This window comes from Ciona intestinalis, chromosome 9 (genome assembly GCF_000224145.3).
Source record: "Ciona intestinalis chromosome 9, KH, whole genome shotgun sequence".
NCBI classification, from domain to species: Eukaryota; Metazoa; Chordata; class Ascidiacea; order Phlebobranchia; family Cionidae; genus Ciona; species Ciona intestinalis.
The window spans coordinates 2,709,650-2,726,959 of record NC_020174.2 but is presented as its reverse complement, the minus strand read 5'-3'; the positions used below and the strand labels follow the sequence as shown (position 1 = coordinate 2,726,959).

The 17,310-nt window shown below is 34.4% G+C and overlaps 3 protein-coding genes and 1 non-coding gene across 4 annotated transcripts in view; 3 read left to right on the top strand and 1 right to left on the bottom strand.

Moving 5' to 3' along the window:
• The first annotated feature begins 29 nt into the window (after positions 1-29).
• Positions 30-7,396, top strand: LOC100175873 (transmembrane protein 163-like). Its single transcript, XM_009861383.3, has 9 exons — positions 30-383; positions 747-813; positions 1,678-1,797; positions 2,060-2,103; positions 2,869-2,960; positions 3,244-3,343; positions 4,905-5,025; positions 6,088-6,229; positions 6,793-7,396. The coding sequence occupies exons 1-9, from the start codon at positions 297-299 to the stop codon at positions 6,851-6,853; spliced, it is 834 nt and encodes a 277-aa protein (XP_009859685.1). The 5' UTR covers positions 30-296; the 3' UTR covers positions 6,854-7,396.
• A 1,101-nt stretch (positions 7,397-8,497) lies between these two features.
• Positions 8,498-8,638, top strand: LOC113474571. Its single transcript, XR_003396259.1, has one exon. It is a non-coding gene; the product is annotated as a U4 spliceosomal RNA (small nuclear RNA).
• A 309-nt stretch (positions 8,639-8,947) lies between these two features.
• LOC100186062 (gamma-aminobutyric acid receptor subunit beta-3-like) overlaps positions 8,948-17,310 on the bottom strand; it is an 11,539-nt gene continuing 3,176 nt past the window's right edge. The window contains exons 5-11 of the mRNA XM_002119657.5: positions 16,838-16,947; positions 15,428-15,510; positions 13,770-13,904; positions 13,044-13,196; positions 12,450-12,670; positions 9,949-10,185; positions 8,948-9,520 (exon numbers count right to left, since the gene is read on the bottom strand). Of these exons, the coding sequence (XP_002119693.1) occupies positions 9,284-9,520; positions 9,949-10,185; positions 12,450-12,670; positions 13,044-13,196; positions 13,770-13,904; positions 15,428-15,510; positions 16,838-16,947 (1,176 nt within the window). The 3' untranslated portion in view covers positions 8,948-9,283. The remainder of the gene's footprint in view (positions 9,521-9,948; positions 10,186-12,449; positions 12,671-13,043; positions 13,197-13,769; positions 13,905-15,427; positions 15,511-16,837; positions 16,948-17,310) is intronic.
• The window catches only part of LOC100182180 (annexin-B12-like), a 24,093-nt gene continuing 22,762 nt past the window's right edge, over positions 15,980-17,310 (top strand). Inside the window, exon 1 of the mRNA XM_002120726.4 lies at positions 15,980-15,997. The gene's annotated coding sequence lies outside the window, so the exon portion shown is untranslated. The remainder of the gene's footprint in view (positions 15,998-17,310) is intronic.

Genomic DNA, 17,310 nt, shown 5'->3' with positions numbered 1-17,310 from the left:
GTACATCTCTTTTTATCGTATTCCACGAGTTCCAATTGCTGCATTAATTTCGAAATACGACATTGCGGCAATGAGCAGAAAGTGCAAATCGAACTGAGAGAATGCTAAGAAAAAGGCAAAGTCAGGCTGGATTCGAAGTTTCGCAGTTTGCTTAAATAGTTCGACACGTACGTTATGGTGGAGCAAATGCGAATGAGCGTGTTAATCTGTGTTGTAATGCGATTAGGTAGGCTGTGTTGATGTTACGATCGTTAAATGAGAACCAGTGACAGCAAGGAAAACATAGAGCCGTCAAGATGATGGAGACGAATAACAGCCACGAACTACATAATGTTATGAACGGCAACGAAAAGAAAATGTATGATGCCACAGGGAATAAAACGGTAAGCGTGTGTATTTAGTAAATTAAGGTACTTGGTGCTAGAAATGAATCCACCTCTAAACCCAAACTATACCGCTAGCGAATTGCCTAATAGTTTACGCCAAGAGTTATTAGTACCAGGTACTTATTATTTGTATGAAATAAAGCCGGTGTATTTATTGTTACACCTGGGTGGCCTGGCTTAGGGATATTTATATGATTTAATCTTGGTGTTGCAAAAAGGCACATTCATATTATATGTAAGTTCTTTGCTTCTTTAGTAAGAACTTCTTGCTTTCTTTGTAATCTTAAAGAACTGACGAGACTTCATTAGAATAAGATTCTTTGCTAATGTTTACATGTAATTAATATTCCATGTTTTAAGGTTGATGTGTCAACTTCTAAGGAACAAGATGGAATCAAAATAAAGTTGGATCAGAGCGATGAAAAATGTAAGATGTTGAATATTCGAATAATTAATTATGAATATATGTTTAAAATAGTAACCTTTGTTGTTTAATATTAAAAACAATTTGTTTTACCAAGTACTATTTTTAACATGGCACTATGGGAACAGGTAGGTGTAGGTACACAAAACTAGTTTTTTTGTTTTTTGGTCAATTGAATTTTAACCCCAAACTTTGATCATCACAAGTTGATGACGAACACAAGTTGTTTTTTGTGTTTCCCAAAATTTCAAGTTTAAATAATTACAGCCAGGATGCCACCCAGTAGAAATTTTGTACATACTTTCATAGTTTTATTATTTTTTGTTTGTTTGTTGGGGTGAAGGACCAACTCTGGCCTAAACCCCAGGTCCCATGGTGTGCCATGTAGATGGGTCTTGTCTGTACAGAATAAATTGCATTTCAATGAAATAAAGTGAATAAAAGGAAGTATATATAAATTATAATTTGAATTACTTGGAAACGATAGAAGCTAACTTAGAAATGTGGATAGCTTATTTCCTGTAGTTTTATAATGCTGACTATTGTGGCCTATTTATAGTGGAAGCTAGTATCAGTATGTATAGGATTATATGAATAGAGTTAATACTATTGAGCATAACATGGAACTGAAATAGTTGATTTACTTTGACATAACTTTAAACCATAATAATATTTTCAAAATATTGGAATTGCCATCACCTAAATATATTTTTTTTTCTGTTTTAAAATTGAACCAATGGTCAATATGTTCTTAGGTATGTGTGGTCATAAATTATAATTTTCATATTTACTACTGTGATTGGTGCAACAACAAATAAAACTTTCAAGATGCATATAGGTTCAAACACCACTTTTTAACCTATGCAGGTTTAATTAAAAGTGATGACACTTCAACACAATGCACGATTAACAAATGGAGGCGGTCAGCTGTTGTTGTGTCGTGGATATCTATTTTTGTAACTTTGGCAATTGCAATTATTGAATTTGGTAAATATAAACCTATGAAATGTTACACAAAACTTTATAATTAGATATTTTTTAATGTGGCTTCGTATTAACGCTCAGCCCTGGATTTCTGTTCTAACCTAACTGAATTTCGTTTCGAAAGTTCAATAAATATTTTGGTATATTAAAAATTCAGCTCTGGTGTTTCTACCTATTTAGAGTTATTATTAAATGTTTATTTTGACAGAATATATATATAATAATTGCTTTACATTTTGTTTATTGACCTTTTTTTATATTTCAGTTGTTGCAAAGAATGAAAACAGTGCTGCTGCATTTGGACTTGCTGTGAGTTAGTTAGCTTGAATTACATTTCTATTGCTGTTTATGTGGCATGACTTACTAACTAACCCAGCGGCTCCCAAACTCTGGTCCGTACAGCAGTTTTTGATTGTCTACATAGTACAGCAACATGGTCACTGACCCTGAGTTTACACGCGTGCAAAGTAGTTATTGCAAATGTATTAATATTTTAGTTGATTGGATATGTGAAAAATTCAAATATCCAACCTGTTCTCAAGCACCTGCAGGCTAAATTATCAAGCGGACAGTTGCTACTATGACGCAAATAATCGCTGTATGAATTGCTACTATGTCGTAATTAATTGCCAGGTCAAATAACTTCCATTATGATGCAATAAATCTATGTGTTAATCCTTGCTATTTCTTTCCGCCAAAAAGAAAGTAGCATTCTTTGATATTAAAAGGGCTGCGAAATGTCTAATTAATTGCAAGGGGTCCCCTAGGCAAAGTTTTTAGAAAAGTTTGAAAACCGCGAGGCTAGCCTATTTTATATTAATGTTACAATCATTAAAAGTTATTTATATTTACTTTTCATATTTTATAATTATTTCTACTTGTTAAAAATCTGCTTTTCCACTTTTTACATACTAGATGGATTTATTTGTATCTATTTAGTATGTTTAAGAGGAAAACCAACACAATAGGCTATGCAGTTCTCTAAAACAGGATGCAGTATAAATGTGTTCTGACTTTTGGCCAATTTGGTTTAGAAAGTGGTGTTTCATTTTATATCTGTGTCAATATTTTTAGTTTAGTTCCTTGCTTGACATGCTGAGTTCCATTGTTGTATTGTGGCGATACTACCATGCATACGAAACATTCTCATATAGGAGAGAGCATATGTAAGTCAACCTTTTATTTTGTGAATATAGTACGAACATCTGCACAACTTTTTTGCGAAAATATCGTGTGAAATGACACAATGCCACATCTCTGGTTTTTGTGCATCACGTAAACAAAAGCCAGAGTTCTCTAATAAATTCCTAGATATGCCCCTGACTGGCCCTGCGTATTGTGGATATTTTGTGTTAGTCTATAATAGTTATATTTTGCTTTTGTAAGCTGTAATATCCCTATATTTTTATAAACACCTTGTGCATTTAGTCATTTTCCTATATATTTTAGATCATGTACAGTTCTTGGGTCTGTGTTCATTATTTCATCGATTGGTATTTCTGTGCGAGCAATTCTTGGTCTATTAGATGGAGTTTCACCTGATATGAGTGTATGTAATATGTAAAATGGCCTATTTTGTATGTTCAAATATATTACTATTTACAACACAATTGTAAAGATAGAAAAAATTCTGTTTTATTTTGTTAAATATAAAAAAGTAATCTGTTTGTATATTTGAATGTTTTACTATTACACACAATACATTGACAGAAAATAACTCCTTTCTGTCAAGGCAGCGTTCTTATTGTTGCACTACTGTGTGTAGCATATTATCTGTATCATAATAAATAATAAGCTTAGCGTCAATCAAGGGTTCTTGTCATCCTGTCAAGAGGCAATTGTGATTGTTATTATAATTGCAATGTCTACATTATAGCATGTAGGCACTCCATACAAGTGTTCAGACAACACAAGTATTTAAATTGTAAGGTACTTTACATTACACTATAATTTGAGCCCAAGCGCTTAATAACGTGGCTTGTTTTATTCTTTCCTGTTGCACCCCAATAGATTATTGTATCTTTTGAATCATCTATATGATGAGTCACGTCATTCATTCTATGATACAGACCGTACTGTTTTAAAGTCTATAGTGTCAAATATAAACAAAACTGACCATTATATGTTGGTGCCCCCACAGGCATTATTACATCTGAAAGAGATGTAAATGTACTCTTTTAACTCGTTATTTATATAAATGGTTTAGTGGAACATGCAAGACGAATCTACCATTATAGTATGATAATTTATAGTTTTTAACATATGCATACAAAGTTTAGTAAATTAATACCCATGCACACCTATTTATATATTGTGTAAATACAAGTTTTATGACCTAAAAAAATGTCTGTCCCACATGAGAAATCTATAGACCTAAAATTTTTTTTTTTTATTTCACATAAATAGCCTGACAAGCTGTCAGTGACAGCCTTAACCAACCTGTTTCCTTTTATTCAATAGGAGTCCACTAATTTGTAGTTGAACTTTACATCTACCTATACAACTAAATAATTGATAAGTTATGAATTGTAATTGGACTTTGCATATATATTTGTTGGTGATTCATAACCATACATACGTGAACATTGTATTTTTAAATTTGTATTTTTAATTCTTTTTAAGGAAGTAGTACAATATATTTCGGTAGTATTTCGCAATTTTGAAAATATTTTGTTGCTAAGAACAAAATATATAGTTTTATTTGTAATTTATTTGGCCCCGCTTTGAACAAATAACAATGTACAAATCTCAGCGTGACATCAGTTGTTGTTATAACACTGGTATTCTCTTTCATACGCCTTGTGCTAACTTGTGAATTACCTCATATTGGTATATTATGACTTTATGGGAGTTATAAAACTTTATTATCAGCCGTAAAACCATTTGAAACTTAACTTTAACACATAATACATAGGTGCCAAACCTGGTGGTAAGGTAGGCTGGCCCACACAGAAATTTTCCACACTATTACTCAGCAAACTTTTAACCAATAAGTTTGGTATATTTGCTTCACAGAAATAAGTGTCGAACTATCCTCTGCCTCCCCTGCATTTATAAGTTTACCAACTTTGACATAATCTTAATGTAACCATACCACCCTCTTATCACAGGAAAAAGGTTTGACTATGTTAGTTGCCACATCTATATTCGCCACATGTGCTTGCTTTATTTTATTTGTCGTCAAAGTTTTGATCGCGAAAAAACTCGATTCCTGGACAGTGTTCACGGATGGTAAGTTTTTACAAAGTTTATTTCCATTTGAGCATTGTTTCTATTTTTACATTTTAATGTAAATTTTACTGAAATGTTATTTAAATTCTGAATGCGCAGCATTTGTATAGACCTGAATAAAAATAGTTTTAATTACTACTGCATTGGTCTTAATGAACTAATTATGTAAGGGTTAAATTATACATTTTTAACAGCATTAAATAAGTCAGTATATCATGCAGTTTTTGTATTGATCAAAATAAAATTAGTTTTTGCTCGCTGTTGTAATCTAAATGGGCATACTGTTTTTATTACATTTGTATAATCTTTCTGAATTGTTTACCTTATTCAAAATATATTCATATATTGATATGGTTATGCTGATTGTAGGATGATTGCTTTGGGACTTGATGTGACTTCTGTTTTATCGTAATAACAGAAAGTATAATATGACATTTCATAGTATACAAAAATTTTAGTTTCTGTCGAAGTGTAGTGACAAGTAACTGTATTGGTTACTTTTGTTCCCATACTAAACTGTTTAATTTAACTTTGTTTCAGTTCATAAATTTTGAACTATTGTTCACAGTTGGCATAGAAATTTAATTCATTTGTTTTTGTTTTAGTCACACTTAAATGCACTAGACCAGTAGTTATTCAGTAATCGAAAACTAATCAAATTAAACATATTTAATTAGCTACACTTAGTTTACCATGAGTATATGTTTGCTGTTAAAATTAGAAATAGTTTCAAACTATAGCCTACTGTGTCGTAACTTCAAGCTACATCTATTAATAGTACTATGCTAAAAAACTTTTTTTTTTTATTATGGCAGCTGTAAAAGGATTTGTACTGGTAAGATTAATTAGCAAATGTCATTTATTTGTGAGTGTGCCAAATTTGAGCTACAAACCCTAGTTGAACAACGACCTCACCCATATAGAAAATAAGATAACTAACAACTTTTGGGAGTTTTGTGCCTCTGGCCTAAATTCCTGATCAAATATAGAATAGAATTAAATGTATGGGAAAGTTTTTATCCTATATCTTTATATTTAAATGAATTCCACTTGTCCCTTTAGCACTTAACTCACTAGCTGGAGCTGTTGTTGCATTGTCTATGGTAATAACATCGGAGTTAACAGATGTTGACCGATATCTTTGGTTCCTTGACTCCACTGTGGGACTTATAGTGTCTTTATTTCTGCTTATCTATGGCTTATGGTAAGTTGCATGGTTGTTTGTTGTGAAAATTTACAATATTCAGCAAAAAAAATGATGTGATCAAGGGGAGGCAGCAAGCGGACTAGTGAAACACACATTCTTTTCAAAAAAATCCAATTTTTTGTTGTAAATGTTTACTGATTTATGCAATGAAGAAATTGACATTTTTTACAAAACTTTTTTAAGAGTGTGTTGATTTAATGTCGCTTTTAACTTTTTATATTGTCCTTCTAAGGCCTAAGCTATAAAATTTGAATAGGATTACTTAGTTGTTTAGCGTAGTTTGAAATATTTTAAAGGTTCTTATAGTTTTGAGTTGGCCATCCTATGTATTCTCTACTATCAGCTAAGTAAACAGTTTACACAGCACAATAAAAACTCAAGTGGTTACAAATATTTGTTCACGATTTTGTTGAAGCAACAATAAAAGTTGGTAATTTTATTTTCTGTTTCCTAAAAACAAAAAATGTTGTATGGTGTACTATAGCACACCTCAGGTTTTAGTCATAGAGTGGACCCATTACTCAAATGCATTCGTCAGTTCAACTTATTTTTTTATTCAGGTTGTTATCCAAACATGCTCCAGAAATTTACAAATCCAGCGCTTACTGTGAAAGCAAATAATATTGATATTGAGGCATCACTGTTGTTATACCATTAAGAACCGCTAGTTAAAACATATTGGGTATTTCCTCATATTTATCTTCAAAAAAATTTTTTTGTTGTGTTTTTTCTGTACATTATAAATGACAGGTGCTTAGAATGTACATTGCACCGCTGTTGTTAACATTACAAACTTACATTATCATATTTGACAAACATTTACAACTTGCCTTTTTGTCAATGACGGTCCTGTGTTCCATGTTTCGTTTTATGGGCGTTGATGCAATTTTCAAGTTTCTTTCTGTATATATGAAGTTGTACACATTATATTTATTTACTTAGTTTCACAAATACCACATATTGCACAGTAAAGTATATGTATCAATGGTAAAGACAAACAAACTTTTTTATGCACTTTTCCATTTCACAATATCTTACAAAGAAATATTTCTTCTTTCTGTTTATTTATCCTTTACCATTGACAAAGTTTCCTGCTTCTATATTTCGATTATTTATTTATTGCATAACATAGTTTAATGCACTCCTATAAAGTTTATTAATGTTTGTGTACGGTTACCTCGTACTTCATTTGCAGAAAGGTAGTTTCACTTTTAAATTAAGTTAATTAAGTGGAGAAATGCAGACTGGTAAGTTAAACTTTATTTAAAGGCAGTGGAGTAGACCTAAAGATTCTTTTAAAAACATTACATAATTTTGTACTTATCTCTTCAAAATTCATAGTGTATATCATGCTGTTAAAACAAAGAAGAGAAGGGAATCAGCCAAGGACAGTTTCAATCAACAGCCAAGAACAGGACACAACACTCTTTGGATAAAAGGTTTGACAAAGACAGTCAGTTAAAAAGCTGAGCCGCTGCAATCAAGCGATATAGCTGGACATTGATTTAGAAGTCCGTGTTTTAGTTTCAAATCATATTCATAGGTCAGTGCCAAACAGCTCTATCAATTTTATTATTAGAAATTGTTGGTATGGTGGTTTGCCTTGATACCAAAGAACATGTGGGAAACAAGATGGCGTCTATTGACAGTTGTTTTTAAACAATGGCTGTCCTTACTTGTTGTATATATATTTACTTTGGTTGGTACATGTGTTACATTCATGTTCATTACATGCATTGTTGCCATGCGCAAAAGCGTTGGCTGATTGGTTACTTTTCACATTTGCCTTTTTCACGCTTTCTCTCTAAAATTGATTTCCGTTGTTTATTTTTACCGAACATAGAGGGCGCCATTGTTTTAACGAATGAAGAAATACCTATGGAACAGGGTCTGAATTACCGCTGTTACAGACATTATAGTTATGCGATGAATAGATGCACGCTTTGACTTTGCCGAATATTGATTCTAAAATGTTACTCCGTAACCGCATTTATTACTGTCTCCCTAGATTTATCCTGCTTTAAAACGAATAACACAAAAGAGCTAAGAAATATTTAAAAGATTAAACAAATTGTTAAATTTTCGCATTGGTCGTAAGTTCCCGATGGAATTACTTGAGAATGTTTGCTCAAAACCGAGCTCTAGTACAACTGAAAAAACGATCATAATCTACGCCGACGTTTTAGCAACGATTTTTTGACGCGCGCCCCGCAAACAGTAGATTATATACGTGATTCAAGTTTGAAGATTTGGCACTCGTTCGTTAGCTTTGCGCAGTGGCGGTATCGTAGCCGATGAGGTTCATCCGAGGCGCGATTATTGCTAGTTGAAAACTATTCCCAATACCCCGCCCTGTCGACGTGAAAAACCGTCGGCTGTGGCAATTTCTGAAGAGTTCTCCGGAACCTTTACCAATCGAATTTATTCTAAACCAACGTTCGTCTAAACCATTACGTTACCACCTATAAGTTACGTTCATTTACAATGCCTTTAGCATTCTCTTATATCTTTAAATTTGGTAGCAAGCAAATTATATTTTCAAAACAGTACTATAAACTTTGTCCGGCGCCATAGCACATCAGTTGCTTAGAACACCCATTTTTAACGGCTATCGTTTTCCAGCCACGCGAGTATAAAGTTTGGGGTTTATACATTGGTAGCTCATTAACTATAAACCCGTTAGTTTAACCTGTATTTTTGTTTTGCATAAAACTATTGATGAATAAAGTTTGTATTCAGTGTTTACGGTAAGTAAAATAAGACGTATTGATATACCGTTAACGCTAACCTTAATTTAAATGATAAAAATTAAAGTATATTAACAAAATAAACATTTAACAGTAAATTTAATTCACATTTACGAGCAATTCGATTCAGAGTCAAATGGAATATAGTTCATTTTAATTGTATTTACATCCGTTAGACGGCGCTCGTGTTCGCGAAGGTTCCATAGCAGATTTTCTACCGACCAGAACCTCATACGCCTGTGGAGCAACTGTAAGGTGACGAGGAATCCGCCCAATTAAAAATAAGACCCACTGTGATGGCAACTCAAAAGAAAATGTAGTAGGTCCAGTAGACAAAGTTAAAAATTGCGAAAGACGCTGGGAACGCCACTCTTGCCACTTTGTCTATAATGCTGACGTCGCTTATCTTAGGAACTTTCAAAGCCGACAGAGATTTCTTTGCCCGAGATGCGTAACCCTTTCTTTTCTTTCCAACGGAGTTCCTGCTTGGCTGCCCTCTACGTTTGCCATTCGCGGCGTTGTGCATACCGCGTGCCCGGCCCTGTAATAAGTAGTAAACAGAACAACTTAAATAAACGTAACTTATTTTTCACCTGGAAGGGCAAAGGCAGTTGGTATAACACGGGGGTTTCTGTTTCATACACCTCCCGCTTGGAATTTTATACCGCTTACAAGGTATGACGTATGTAACTTTGTGAGTGATTTTGTTTGGAATAATAAGGTATATAGTAGAATGGGAGAAGATGGGACACCTTTTTATTCTATTTTCTCGCCTCATTTGATAGTAAACAAGAAACATTCAAGAAATTATAAAACCGAATCCACACAACTCCCATAGACCGTTGTTTATTGTTTAAAACACGATCAGGATATTTGGATATTATGTGCTAAAGGTGTCCCATCTTCCCCCATTGTACTATATGCATGTACTTTTGGTAATAAGTCGTTTAAGGGATTAGCTTTCCTTACCTGTGTCGCGACATTAAATCCCACGTTCCTACGTCTTGTCGGTAGAGGGCGCGCGTGATTTGCATGTGGACAAGTAGAAATATGTCGGATCGCATTTTCCTCATTGTCCGACCACCCGGCAGCTATCTGGTGAATTGAACCCGGCGACGTGGACTCTTCGTCACAATAACGTATTGTTTCTTTTGAACCTCCACTAAATTGGGCGGCGAAGTTCGCAGATTTTGCTGATTCTTCTGCCTGTTTGTTATATACCACAAATAAATACTTATAAGGTAGGTTGGACTACAAGATGCATGTTTTCATTATAAATTTATTGTCTTACTTGGTAGTAACAAAGAACATTTAAAAAGTCTAACTGTATAGCCTTACGCCTTTAAAAGAGCGTAATTGTTAAAAACACGACCAGGAAATGGGGAATATTTTGTGCTGGTAACGGAATCCTTCCTACCCCATAGTGCTGTAATCAGGTATTATGCAATGCACTCAATAGCTGATTTCAATTTAAATAAGCAACGACATGTAATTTGTTCGTTATTTCATGCGTTACGTATTGTATAATTTTTGACTGGCGCCGTGGCGCAATTGGTCAGCGTGAATGCCTTTAAACCAGATGTAATTCGTTTTAGTTTCGTCGCCGTTACCATTGTGGGTGTATGTGTCCTTATGGGCAAGACGCTTAACGGCCTTTACTCAAGCCCAGTGGGCACTAATGGGTTGTCTTACTTGTCATTCATACATAATATAAATCTAAAAAACAAACATCCACCGACAAAGATACATTCGTGGTAACTCGTAAGCTGGCACGAGGTGTATGAAACAGAGCACCTTTGTTATAACTCGTCGTTTTCCGATCACGCGGGGATACAGCAATTTACATTCACTGGACGGAAAAAGTTAGAAATCATATCGTAAAAGTCGCCATAAATTACTCTTTATTTAGGCTATACTTTTAATTGGAGCAATTGTTGCTAGCACGAAGTGAAATATAGGTTTTAAAATTTCATTTTGTAGAACAATTATATACTGAATGTATTAACAAGGAGGAGTGAACTTAGAACACGGATTGTACAACCTGGACCTAATTACACATAATTGTATTGACTACAATACATTATTAACAGCATTGGAATTATACATTAAACATGCCTATATCCTCTGCACCCTTTCAAAAGATTTCAGCACATACAAAATGCAAATTCCTTAAACCGACGCCGTTGTTATTCAATGCAAGTCAGACCAAAGGCAAAAATAATGCGATTTTACCTTCGTTGGTCCCGTGGGAACGCTAGCTCGTTCCAGGAAAGCATAAAATCGAAATTTTCGACCGAATGCCCTTGGTGGCCGGCACCGAGTCGAATGCAATCACGATTTACATGGCTCAGGCGTTCCTTATGCGAAGACTGCAGCACAAAGCTAAGGAGCAAGACCATGCGTATTGATCTGTCTACTGAATTATCACTGGCGCCGGAAGAAGGGACAGAGATCTAGCAGCGGTTGTTTACCGTAGACAATATACACAAAACGCTATTTTTTTGTAATATTATTTTGTGTAGTATAGGCCTGGCAAGATAGTTTATGTTTCCATTCTCTTTTACATCCCTATTAGTTGTAAGCAAATAATATTTACAGAATATATAACAATTTCTTTAAGAAAAAAATTTAAAATGAAGCGCTGTTACTTGTTAAAACAGTAACAAGAAATATGGGATGTTATGACCCAACGCTATTCCATTTATTTTTTAATTTGGTATTTAATCAAAATAAGTCGGAGCTAAATTCGATTGTTATTTATACTATAGATTTCGTCTTTTTCCAAAACAAAAATGCCGGGAAATTGCGAAACACATTTTTGTGCGGTGGATTATTTGGTTGGTATAGTACTGTGGGGGGAGATGGGACACATTTAGCACATTATATACAAACATCCTGATCGTGTTTTAAACAAATGACAATAGTTTGTGGGGGTCGTGAGGATATGGTTTTATAATTCTTTGAATGTTCTCTGTTTACTACCAAATGTGACAAGAAAATAGAATGAAAAGGTTTCCCATCTTTCCCCACCCTACTATACGTAAGTCGTTCAAAACATCAGCGGTTCATCGCGTGGCCAACTACAGAATACTACATGGCCACATGTGTTCCAGTAGGGCATACATGCTCATTGTAATTAATCTTTACGGCCATTTAGTCACCATTGTGTTTGTTTATATCGATTTGCGACATCCGCTTACGGGGGTTGATTATAGTAAACGTTATCTTCCCTTTAGACAGGATTAATCAAGACCTTATTACTAACCAGCAATTTTTTAACTATGCCTATAGGGTATAGGACCGAAACAATCACACAACAAAATACATACGTTGTCCTTCATAAAAAATGACAGCGTTATTAGGGACTACCAAAACAGCACCTGTTTAGTAAAAAATATGTTTAAAGTAGGTTGTTACAAACTGTAGACAGCAATAACAACTGTTACGAAACATAATTACGCTCGGCTCACCTCGAGGGCTTCTGTAAGCTTCCGCCGAAGTTTTGCCTTCGTCTGTCGGGCCATGTTGCCGTAATACGTACAATTGACCATCGCGTATTCCAGCAGGGCGAGGAACACGAAGACAAAACAACAAATCAGATAAACATCAAGCGCTTTGATGTCGGGGATCTTTGGAAGAGATTGCCGAACGTTTGTACTGATTGTTGTCACAGTAAGCACGGTGGTAATACCTGATGTACAGAGTTAGTTATAGGGGCTTTTTCCTTTTATTGTAAACCTCAGAAAACACAGTAGAATGGGGTAAAATGGGACACCTTTAGCACATAATGTTCAAATATCCTAACGTGTTTTAAACAGTTAACAAAGGTCTAGAAAGTCGTGAGGATATACGGTTTTATAATTTATGGAATGTTTTTAGTTTACTACCAAATGTGACGAGATAACAGATGGAAAAGGCGTCCCATCTCCTCCCACCCTACTATACCATACCGTATTTTTTATATATTCCTTAAAAACGATAACGAAGATACTATTATTAAACAATAAAAATAAGGGAATCAACAACAAAACGACAGTCGAAAGTCAAAAATGTATTTTCCTCACCCAACGCAACGCGAGCGGCCGTCGCTTCGTGGTTGATCCAAAATGAAACCCAACTCAGAATTGTAATAAGCGAGCATGGTAGGTATGTTTGCAATATAAAGAAACCAATGTTTCGTTTCAAGAGAAAACTTAACGACACTCGTGGATAAGATCCTGTGTTGAAAAAAAACAATTGAACTGTTATAATATTCTTTTTTAATATTAGTCTTTTATATTTGAACTGGATTTGCCTTCACAGAAAACAGTTTGGAATAAATTGGAAATTAACTTGAAGCTATAATGTAGTATAGAAATATGAATATGAATATACACATACATAAATAAAATCACATTTGTTAATGGTGAACAAACTGTTTAATAAAAATCTGTTATATAATTTAACTATATATATAGTAGGGTGCGGGGATACATAGGACACTTTAACATTCTATTTCTCGTCGCATTTGGTAGTAAACAAAAAAGTTCAAACAATTATAAACCGTACTTTGAAGACTCCCTGGACCGTTGTTAATTGTTTAAAACACGATTAGGATATTCTGATTCTGTGCTAGAGGTGTCCCATCTCCCCCCACCCTACTATATTACTGTGCAGAAACAGTTAGGATTTAATTGTGAATTGTAATAATGGAACACAGACGTGTTAAATATATATATATATATATATATATATATATATACGTAAATACAAATGATTTCCTTATACATGCATGAAGTGTTGATACTGACCTGTAGCAAAAGTAATGTTTTTTATCAAAAGCCTGGAGTTTGTGACTTTGAATTGAGCCAGCTTCAAGTTTTCAACTCCCGTCACCCCAATGTCCCCCAGCATATGGAAACGAATATCATCAGTTGTATAACCGTCTGTGAATGGTTTAAATTTGTCTTTAATAAGATGGGTGGGTAGAATGGTCCATGTTTTCATTTGCTTTTATTGTTTTATTCGGTAGTAAACAAAGAATATTCGGAAAACTATATATGTAACCGTAGCCTCGCGACTCAAAAGCAGGTTGTAAATGCTAATACTCGATTGGTAAATATGTATTACCATTTGCTATTGGTATCCCATCTTACCTGTAGTACAATTATGTTTTTGTTTGAGCAACCGCGTGCATGATTATATTGATGATTCGTAGCATCTATACGTTGGTTTAATTAAAAGTGAATGAAACAGTTATATTTTGTCATTAGTCAGGTCAATAAGCAATTATTTGGAAAACAAGTTCACGTTGCGTTGCCAGAAAATATTTAACCAACGAGTTTGTATGGTGTTGCGTGTATATGTGGTGGGGTGGGGGAAGATGGGACACCGTTTCATTTAATTTTCTCGTCCAATTTGGTAGTAAACAAAAAATATTCAAAGAATTTTGAAACCGTATCTTTACGGCTTCCGTATGAGGCGTTGTTATTTGTTTAAAAACGATCAGGATATTTATACTTTATATGGTAAAGGTGTCCCAACTTGCCCCATGGTACTGTGTTTATATTATATTTAAAGAATTATATAACCGTATCCCCGCGACCCTATAAGAGCGTTGTTAATTTTTTTAAATACGATTAGGAATACGGGATATTATGTGCTAACGTTATCCATCTTCCCTTACAGTACTATACAGTAAGTACAGTCAAAAGCCTCGGTAATTTATTATGTGAACAAATTAAATTAGATATCGCCCAGTATCGGTTCAAATCAATCTTTTTTCTATAGACGGTTTAAATTTTGTTTTAGTAAACTGTAATATTCCACAATTCAAATCCAGTACATTCTTAAGCACCCACACTATATAGTGAATGATATACAAAATTGAACGTCATCACAGATTTGAAAAAATGTCCCACTTAATTATTGCTTGACAACATAATGATTCGTGTAACGGTTAAATGCAAATTAAATGACCTTTGGCTGTCAACCGAAGTTCAATTATTCAAATCAAATTGAATTTACAAATACTCGACAAGGAATAATCTCGTTAACTGTAATATTGCAATAATTAAAACTTAATTTACAATATTGAATAAATGAATTAGTTTAACTTAATTATCCTCGCGTGGAGAGGCAACGACAATAATAACAAGGGCGTTCTGTTTTGTACAACTCGTGCCTACTTACGAGTTATAACTTGGTGAGAAATTATTATTCCAAAAATAGAGTTATATAGTATGTTGGGGAAAGATGGGACATATTTTCATTCTATTTTCTCGTTTAATTTGGTGGAAAACAAAGAATCTTGATAGAATTTTAAAACCGTATCCTCACGACTCCCATTGACCGTTGTTAATTGTTAAAAAAAAGCACGATCAGGATATTTGGATATTATGTGCCAAAAGTGTCACGCCCCTCCCCCCCACCCTACTATACGAACATTCCCAAATATTCTTTAACTTACAGCTCTCAATCTCAAGCGTGCAGTTCTGTTCGTCCATTGGATAACGTCTCAAGTTCATCATACACGCTAGGTCTGTTGTCACTCTGTTTAAAACAAAAAGTTTTCATAACTTGATACCAACATGTCGTAGCTTGGTTTAAAGTGGTCCATGGTTTCTTTCTCTTTTATCGAGTTTTGATTCAGGAAGTTTTTTTTTATCAGCCGTTTTTTTTATTGATAATCACTCGAATTTTCCGACTTTCGCGTCGCTGGCCTACTGATTATGCATTTTGGGCGCTTATTTCTATTGGTTCTGACGTTTCATTACATTTTAACCGTTCCGTTTTGGTGTTGCTGTGTACAGTTGTATATTCTATACCGTCTCGTAAAATCCCCACCTCCAGTTTTTTTTGTTATTTCTATGGTTTTTAGTTTTGAAAAACGTAGCCTTGTTTGTTTGCCCTTTCCGTTCCCTTTTTTAGGTAAGTGCAGTTCTAATCCGACGTAACCCATTTTTTCGTGCATATTTCACCGTTTATGCTTGTATTAAGTCTAGTCTTTAACCTTAACGAAGCATTCTTTTTGAATAAGGTCACTGCATGTAAGTGAAATTTGTATAGGTTTGAAACTGCATGTTACACCTTGGAGTGACTTTGTCCTATCACCCTGTTTAACCGTCCCTCTACTTCACCCAATAAATCCTAAGAAAGTTAGAAGTCTAGTAGTGCTCTGCTGAAAAAGGACGCGTTATAAGCACAGTGAGAAGTAGGTCCCTAATAAAACTACGGGTTGCAAACGGTTGCTGATATTTCGGTTATTTTGACCAGAAACGCTATACGCGGCCACGTCCAATCGATGTCAAATGCCCATACGAATTTAACAAACCAACTTTTGGTTTAATGCATCAAACAGTTTTTGAGTTATGGTCCAAAAACCATTGCGCGGTTGTAGATATTTTGGTTATTTCGATAACTCAAAAACCATTATTAGGGGCACGTGAGAAGTTCACGCGTGGCACTGGTCACGTACTCACACGTCTATATACCCGATCAACCTAGTTCCGTTATACAACCCCGGGTCCAGCGGGCCACGCCCGATAGGGGTAGATTATAACAGTCTTTATACGAACGACCATCTTCAGGCTAATATGCGAGTTACCGGTTTTAAATTTATATCCTTTATTCATCGTTTCTTATACATTTGATTACATGGGTTGACTTTTTTCAATTAAACTTCTAGTTATGTAGGAATTCGATTCTAATTATGCTTTTAAAGCATGGTTTACTATACTACTATATGTTTACACGGTAATATACATGCTTAAATTAAGATGTCCCAGAGACCTTAGTTGTTACACCAACATCCCATACTTATACATAGCTGTATATGGCTTATGCGATAAACGAATTAACTGTACAACATTCATCGCACCTGAGCCCGTAAAATATCGTCCCATCTTCTTCAATACGTAACATCTTATTGCTTCTCGTAACCGTGTGGATATAAGACTTCTTGTCGTTAACAAAGTAGGTGTCCGGTACCTGTGACGTCATAATTTCGTTACGTCGCAATCTAGTTACGAAACAATTAATTAAGCCGGTATCGATAAACGTCAATATCGACACAGGAATTCCGATATTAGAATTAAAAGTTCCTTATGAAATTTACCCTTACAATATTACGCGCTACAATTGAATGAATAAATCCAACTTATTTGTTCTAATTAATGAATCTGAACTATGTTCGTATGGCATATATAATACTGTGGCTGTGGGGTAAGATGGAAGTCATGAAAATAGGACGAGAAAATAGAATAAAAGGATGACCTATCTTTCCCCACCCTTTATGTTTAAAAGATATCAAAATAAAGCTTTTAAATTTTACACATGGCAAAATGATTCAAA